The sequence below is a fragment of the Schistosoma haematobium genome, chromosome ZW (genome assembly GCF_000699445.3).
Source record: "Schistosoma haematobium chromosome ZW, whole genome shotgun sequence".
Lineage (NCBI taxonomy): Eukaryota > Metazoa > Platyhelminthes > Trematoda > Strigeidida > Schistosomatidae > Schistosoma > Schistosoma haematobium.
The window spans coordinates 34997272-35005782 of NC_067195.1; the positions used below are offsets into that span (position 1 = coordinate 34997272).

Consider the following 8511-nt stretch of genomic DNA (forward strand, 5'->3'; position numbering starts at 1 on the left):
TTGACCAGATAAGCGCGCCTCAATCGTTTTACGAACAGAGAAACAGGGCTTGACTACCATGTCTTACATGTAGAAAACCATATCAGCCAGTTTAAGACCTGTTTTGTCACAACAGCATTTCTATAGCGACAAACGGTTTTGCTTAACATGACAGGGTTAGCTTTACTTGTACTCTACAGTAATCTTCACTAGGTCAAAGCAGGTTCGCTAACATATGAATCACATAAAATATTTTTAGTCTAAGCAGAACATCTACAAGTAAAGTATTGTGAATAAATTTAACGGTTGTAATATTTTCGTAGTGACCCAGCCTAAACGTACTTCAGATTTATCAAGTAAGTAAAACGCTTATAATTTTTATTTGATTGAAATATTCAAAAAATAGCTCGCAATCGTGGCTACACTGGGAGTAATTTAGAAAAGCACAAAGCTTGGAACATTTAGTTACAGAAATAATAACTGGGAAAGTTATATCTACAGTTTGGGATTTGCATAAAGATTAGTTATTATTTACTAACTTTTCAAGGCAAGACATGATAAATATACATGCACATTGAAAATTTGTATATAAAATTAACACGATTTGAGTCATGCTACTGCGTTTCAGAAAGGGCAACTTTATTAACTCTTGTTCCGTCACGAGGATCAATAACTTCCAATGGTTTCTTCGGGAATCTTCGGTTGAACACTGGTTTTTCCTCGCTATTCCAATGAGGCTCCACCGCAGTCATACCTAAGTGCATCACGTATGTTTGACTAGGGTCATCTGGAAATATTAAAGGTATTTTGTAAAATAATGATATACATTTTACGCATTATTTACTCACTGGTTAGAATTTATGAAATTTGATGAAGATAAATATCGTATAGGTCTCCAGTTATTGCTATCCAGAACTTGACAATACCAGAAATTTTGTAACCTTAAATCATTTAACACTTTGTTAGGCTTACGGTATAATATTTTAATGAGCTTATTATGACAGTATATGTGGTGTTAATCAAAAAATCGTGTGGAAAGCTAGGAATGTTACTTTTTCTTTGCAGCTAAAGTGGATATCATAATTACAACCGGTTTAGCAACAAATTACCATAGCGCTTGTCTTTACCCTCTCTATCTAATAATCATATATTTTCCAAAACCCGGCTCTAATCACCTACTACTTAAAAACATCATCGTCAATAGGAGATTTCCAATCTTTCAAAATTCACCCAGTTTATCATAAAGCCAGCTCCGATCACAAGTTTTACATAAACTAAAACGATCAACTAGAAAGGGAAAACCGACTAATAAACACTAACGTTTTCAATGCACGTTATGAAACTGTGTTGGATACAAACTTACTAACAAAAATATAGAGTTCTATAGTGTAACTTTGAGTAAGCTTATACCATTTTTTTGCAGTACACTTGTAATATCTGAGTTCGTATATATGGAATATTTAGATCCACCTTTCAAAAAATAACAAAACTTGGTATTACAAGAATGAAGTTGTGGTACATATTAGCATCACAAATTGTGCTTGTGGTTCTTAGCAGTGTTGGCTCTGTAGTTGCTATGACTTTGTAACTGAGTACGTATTTAGTTTGACACGCTTCATCACGTATTCATCAAATCTTTATTGAAATGAAATCTTCACATGGTAGCTTCCCTCCCCAAGAATCATAGTTTGATAAACAAACTATGTGGAAACCAAAATTAGTAGTGTCAGATCGTCATCTGAACTTCGGTAAGATAATCCATTAGGTATATTCAGTAGTATGCATCTAGTGGGCAACTGTCTTATGCTTCAGTCTACGTTTATTGACATATACAATGCAGTACCTAGTAAGAAGTTACAAAATACTGGTGAAATGTCATGTAAATGATTTGTAGGAAGTGTTTCTGTTAGCTCCAAGCTACGTTTATTACAAAGTGGAATTTTAATTAATAATTACCCGGATAAATTCCAAAATAAATAACTAAGCATATTGAAGGGAACTTACTTGTGACTCCACATGGCACATGATCAAAACAAAGAGTCGTGGCTACTGGCACTGGTAAATTCATATTTTGAATTCCATTTCCATATAAACGATGTATCTGAGCTTGATGAGCATTAGGTAGTACGTAGTTTGACATCATAGTGCTTGGAGGTTGATAGCGTGGATCATGCTGAAATATATCTGGGCAATATATAGTTTGTAAATGTGGATTGACAGATGAATATTCAGTAGGAATACGTCTGCTATATTCTATGGAGGGCTGGAAATCTGTTAGAGAAACTGGATGCACACTGATACTGACTGGTTGAGAGTTCGCTTTTTGTTGACTAAACGTGTTGATACCAGTGATTTTAGTGCAAACCTGATCTTGAGTTGCAATTACGTCTTTACAGTCCGCTGCAGATTTATGTAGTTGAGTAACCTCATCTACATTCCCTGGGGTGCTTAACTTTGTAACCACTAAGTCCTTAACGTCAACAGAACCACACGACTCTTCAGTGTGTACAGGAGATGGAAGCCGCAATGGTGTTTTTTTATCGGTAGATGAATCAATGTTAGATACATTTTGTCGGACAGTAGAATACCGTTTCGGAACTCTTTCTCCACGTTTTACTTGTTCGCGGATGTGACTTGAGTGTTTTATTACTTGAGGTTTGTAAACTCTTCTGATTTTTGTGTTTACTGGAGCGAAGTTAATGGCCTGTTTCTTACTGACATACTGATAGTTTGAGACTGGGGGCTTTGACGAGTCTTCCCTATTACGTCTGGAAAGATTGGAGCTGGATGTGTAATATGAATGGTTTAAACCCTGTTGATGTTTACAATATGAATCATGTGTGTTAGTTGAATAAGCAGACTTCATATCAAGGGTCGGAGTAGGATGACTGCGATGCGCATTAGTTTCAGATACAGAATCCTCTTTTATGGGCCTTGAAGAAGCTTGAGTTTGAAACTCATCCGTAACTGAATCTTTCCGTGTGGAGAAATTGCGTCCATGGCAGTCGCTCTTTGTAAAGCGACTATAACCATTATACTTGATGCTAGAGTATGTGATGGTTTTTCCTTGGGTTCTAGCAGAACGCTTTTGACTTTCGTTACCGCACAACACACTGTTTCGCACTTTGGTACTGGTTACTTGACTCGGTTGATGTGAAGAATGGTATGGCTCATTAGTCTCGCAGGGGGTGGAGGTTGTCGTAGGGACGTTACTTCCATCATTAGGATCAGACTTATTTGCAAACGGACATATGTTTTCTTTACGAATATCGTACCCATACCTCCATATGATTTCCTCTGTAGACCTTGGGGCTTGATCATAATAATTAAATTTGTCATGCTGCCATCGTCGGTTACTTTCTCGCTTTTTAACCACTACAACGTCTTCTTCTAGTGTACGATGGTCATGCATATAGTACCTCCCACCTCGTGGTATGTACGCTGGATTTGTTTTGTCCTGATCAGCATCAACGTCAAAATCTATGTCTGCAGCATCGGTACCTTCCTGCGGTAACGAGTTATTTTCTTTTTCATTAACATGAAGTTTGGTTACACCGTCTAGCACACTATTCACAGCAGAATCGTCACTATTCCTGACGTCATGACCTTCCTCGTTTTCACTCCAATAACTGTTGAAATCACTACATGAGTGTACCAGACTCACGCTCTTCCCTGAGACGTCATCTGAATTGTCAGTAACTTCACGGAGACCATGACGTTTGCGTGCACCAGGAAGATTTTCTTCGTCTGAATGTCCGTTTTCATAGTTTACATCATTCAAACTGTCGGACGACGAAGCATTGCTTGAAAAATTATCGTTCAAAAGCAACCCCGACAAACTTTTATGTCGATGAAGTGTATGCGTCTTATTCCCTGAGTGCATCTGATAGTCTAGTATATCATTAAGAGATTTGGAAGTGTAGATTTCATAGTGACTTCCGAAGCCCCTGAACTTTCCCTGAGGTCCCGAAAGATTTTTTGAACCTAAGTGGTCAATAAATTGTTTATTAACAGGTACTAAAAGTTTAGCTGAGTAACCTTGAAGATTGGTATAATTAGATTGACCGAGGTCCGTGTTGAGAGGTACTTCCTCACAAGACCGAGATCTATTTATTGTACCATCTAGATAGTTATAGTTCCATAAAACCGGATTAGGCTTAAATACACTTACTAACGAATGCCATTTCATACAAGGAATGTTCCCAAGGTCTATGTTCTGCATACAGAGGCGGAAAGTAACGTACTAATTGAAAATGCCCACACCATACTTAAAAAACAAATGGTTTTGGACGAATAGAATAAGCTTTCATTTTACAGGCTTCAGTGTGTGTCCTTATCCTTTTTCAGCGAGGGATGAAAAGCTGTTTCCGCACTCTAAATGGGGACAAATAAAACTGTTGAAGATTCGATGGAAAGTTCTTCTGCCCAACTGGTGGATAGTGTATAGTACTAAATTATATCTGAACCTGTTATACTTCATGGGGCATAGGTTCATATATCATAGGATTTTAGAGTCTAGCTGTTATTATACAAATTTATTCGTCATGTGGTCGATCTACTTCATGTTTTAGAGTACAGTGAATAACATAGTACATAAGTCTACAAAGAGACAATTTCATAACTGTTTTGTACAGGTTTAACTATAATACGGTGATAAATGATCCATTACTATTGTGTTCGATTTTTCAATCCAAAGTTCAAAGTACGTGGTCATATATGAGTGAAACTCAGTCTATTCATGCCAGGAAGAAGAGACGAGAGTGTCATCAAGAAGCAAGTTTGACGTCTGTAACTCCAATACTACTTCCAATAAGCCGTGAGGCAACGAATATAATATTACTGAGATAAAAAATAGACATTTCAGACTTGGAGCTAACTTCGCAAAAAATTTTAAAACATGTAATGGATAGCGATTACAAGTAAAAGACAAATTAAAGACTCAAAGTTGGAGAAAGGAGCAGATCATTACATTTTCATACAAAACGATGACTGCGATATTTCCACCCTGGTTGTTAGAGCATTCTAATAATTAGTATTTACGTTGTTATAGTTGATTTCTTGAAATGTAAGTATGGGGGTTCAAAACGTACACACTGTATCGTGGTAGCAGCATTTATGTACTAATTATGCCCGTTGGGCGTCGTGAAATATAAGCTGGAGACCAGAAGTCTCCAGGCTAACCTTTCCTAGGCCTTTCCATCAATTTCCCAAAGTGCTACTTATTCTTTTAATATATCCTTCCAATTCTCAGAGCAATTGTTTTTGGCATACCTTCAGCTTTTAGGACTTCAAGTTAGGCCTTCAGTTATGATGAAGTTTATGGTGACATATATTCAGTGATTTTTGTAACAACAAAAATAGAAACCACATTTTTTCTCTAATTTGTCACACTTTATTTGTAACCACATTTTTTATACAATATCTGTTGTTTTGCTGTATCACTTGTTAAAAAGACGATAATAATTGTTTCGATGAATGATATACACTTCTACTACCGGGTTGTTTAAAATATAGAACAATACCTACGCCGTTTGTTCTTCTGTTTTATTGGCCACCGTTTTGATTGAAGACTATAATAGTATTATAACATCATTATAGGCCTTTCCACTCAACGTTGGACTTTTGGGCACGGATTACTATTGTATAATACTATTGGACTCAGTCTTCCTCATTATGTCTTTGGTGCAGTCACTTGCAGAGGAACACCTGTCAACCAAGTGAACTCAGTTTGTGGTCGTTGTCCTCACGAGGCAGTTAACAAGTAACATTCATTCTATAGTAACTGTTAGCGTCTGTTTTGTTTAATATACCTTTTGTATTGCTAACGGTATTTCATTACCTTTGTTTTTACTAACGGACAGACCTCTAGGTTTCTTAATCATTAATCCGTTTTGGTATATCAGTGTTAACCTAGTGTATCAATATATTTTGTGTAAGCTCCTTTTGTTTGGGGACGACCACAAGTTTGGTGAGCCCGTAAATTTTTTTTCTCTCTCAACTACTTTTGAGTTCACTTACAGACATTACGGCGTTATTTTACCCTTGGTAGTATTTAAATTTTCTTATATTCGTAATGTACTCATCCGAAACTGAAGGCATCAGCCAGGATAACATTTCAGCAGAGCTACATGCTCTAAATTTGATAAATGTGCCCCCATTCAGCCGATTAAATCCTCGCATTTGGTTTGCGCAAGTAGAAGTACAATTTCAGCGTCGCAACATACGCTCACAGGCATCTAAATACTCTTTTGTGCTTGGATTACTACCCACTGAAGTTGCATCTGAGGTGTCAGATTTGATAGATAATATTCCTGCACCGAATCCATATGATCAATTGAAGCAGGCAATTATTCAACGTACCTCATTATCTGATGAAAAGAGATTACAGCAATTACTGCACCATTGTGAGCTAGGCGACAAATCACCGTCTCAATTATTACGACACATGAGACAATTAGCTGGCCCATATAAATTTGATGACGCCTTCCTCAAGGAGATTTGGCTACAACGTTTGCCAACAGTAGTTAGGCAAATTCTTTGTGCCTCTAGCCAAACATTAGATTTAGAGAGTCTTGCTAACATGGCCGATAAAATTTTAGAAGTTACACCCGGTACAACACCTTACGTACAGGCAATATTAGAAACTTCGAACGATAAGCAAACTCCCACCATAGCATCGTTAACTGCTGAACTAGGCGAACTACGAGCACAACATGAACGAACTGTCGCTAGTCTTGAAAATAAACTGGATGCACTACAATTATTAATCTCCAGTTTCACATCTACAAGACCTCGTTCTTGTTCTCGAGGGAGTAAGGATCCAAATAACTCAAAAGGAAACAAAAACGACGACAACATATGTTGGTACCATAAAAAATATGGTGACAAAGCTAGGAAATGTGTTACGTCTTGTAAATTTTTCAAGTCATTTTCCTCACCAAAACGTGTCAACCAAACCATGGTAGCGACAAATGTTTCTGGTCGTGCGCCTACTCGTCTTTTCCACGTTCTTGATAAAACTTCAGGGTACAAATTCTTAGTAGATACTGGAGCTGAAGTTAGTGTCATCCCAGTTACCTTAGCCAATAAACCTATTGCTAAGAGTGGAAAATATACCCTAAGGGCAGCTAATAAAACCGAAATAAAGACATTTGGCGAACAATTTCTAACATTAGACTTGGGAATTAGACGTAATTTAACCTGGGTGTTTATTATTGCGGATGTCCGTCACCCTATACTAGGTGCAGATTTTCTAAGTTTCTACAACCTACTAGTTGACGTTAAGAGAAGAAAACTTATTGATTCCTGCACGAACCTTCAAATTCAGGGAATTCAGTCGGACTACCACATACATAGTATTAAAATTGACACCCCAGGGAACGACATATTCGCCACCATTCTATCTAAATTTCCCAAAATAACGAAACCAGACTACAGTGAAAACACTGTCCAACATTCTGTAGTACACCGGATCATCACAAAAGGTCAACCAACTTCGGCACGTCCACGCCGATTACCACCAGACAAACTGAATGTTGCAAAAGCTGAGTTTGATCATATGATGCAGCTAGGTATAATACGTCCGTCAAGTAGCCCCTGGGCATCCCCACTCCACATGGTGCCCAAGCGAGACCAAGATTGGCGACCCTGTGGTGATTATAGATCATTGAACAACCTGACATTACCGGATCGCTACCCAATCCCTCATTTACATGATTTTTCTCTCACTTTGCATGGCAAGCAAATTTTTTCTAAAATTGATCTTGTGCGAGCGTACCACCAGATTGCAGTAGCATCCGAGGACATAGCAAAAACAGCCATCATTACTCCATTTGGTTTGTTTGAATTCCTAAGAATGCCTTTTGGATTAAAGAACGCCGCACAAACATTTCAACGATTTATGGATGAGGTCACTAAAGGACTAGATTTTGTTTTCGTGTATATTGATGATGTCTTAATAGCTAGCAGTTCGATTCATGAACACGCTGATCACCTACATCAATTATTCGAAAGATTTCAGAAATATGGCATAGTGATTAACCCATCCAAATGTATTTTCGGAGTTGAGAGTTTAGAGTTTTTAGGTCACTTGATCGACAAACGTGGAATTAAACCTTTGGATACAAAAATAGAAGCCATAAAGAATTTTCCAGAACCAGACTCATGGAATAAACTTCGACGTTTCTTAGGGATGATAAATTTTTATCGTCGCTTTATTCCACATTGCTCAGCCATCCTACAACCTTTGACGGAGGTGTTAAAAGGTAAAGTCAAAAAGTTCACATTACCCTCCCAAGCGAAAGATGCCTTTTCTGCAGCTAAAACAGCAATCGCTTCTACTACCATGCTGACCTACTTAAGCCCTGATCCGGAAGCAACACTAATTCTGTGTACAGATGCATCACAGGCAGCAGTAGGTGCAGTACTACAACAGCGAGTTAATAATGAGGTCAAACCACTTGCCTTCTTTTCAAAGAAGCTAGAACCAACCCAAACTCGATATAGCACTTTCGGTAGAGAACTATTGGCTAT

The 8511-nt window shown here is 37.7% G+C and overlaps 1 protein-coding gene across 1 annotated transcript; it reads right to left on the reverse strand.

Annotated features, from left to right (window-relative positions):
- Positions 1-285: 285 nt before the first annotated feature.
- Positions 286-4326, reverse strand: CASC3 (Cancer susceptibility candidate 3). Its single transcript, XM_051211166.1, has 3 exons — positions 4151-4326; positions 1984-4101; positions 286-766 (listed from the first exon to the last, which is right to left on the reverse strand). Exons 1-3 carry the CDS (start codon positions 4161-4163, stop codon positions 594-596), a joined length of 2304 nt encoding a protein of 767 aa, XP_051071204.1. The 5' UTR covers positions 4164-4326; the 3' UTR covers positions 286-593.
- Positions 4327-8511: the final 4185 nt, after the last annotated feature.

Bases quoted from the DNA above. Each gene is read 5' to 3' on its own strand.
- CASC3 (XM_051211166.1), bottom strand. The intron at 767-1,983 runs GTAAGTTCCCTT...TAATATTTCCAG, and splicing joins TGTGCCATGTGGAGTCACAA to ATGACCCTAGTCAAACATAC.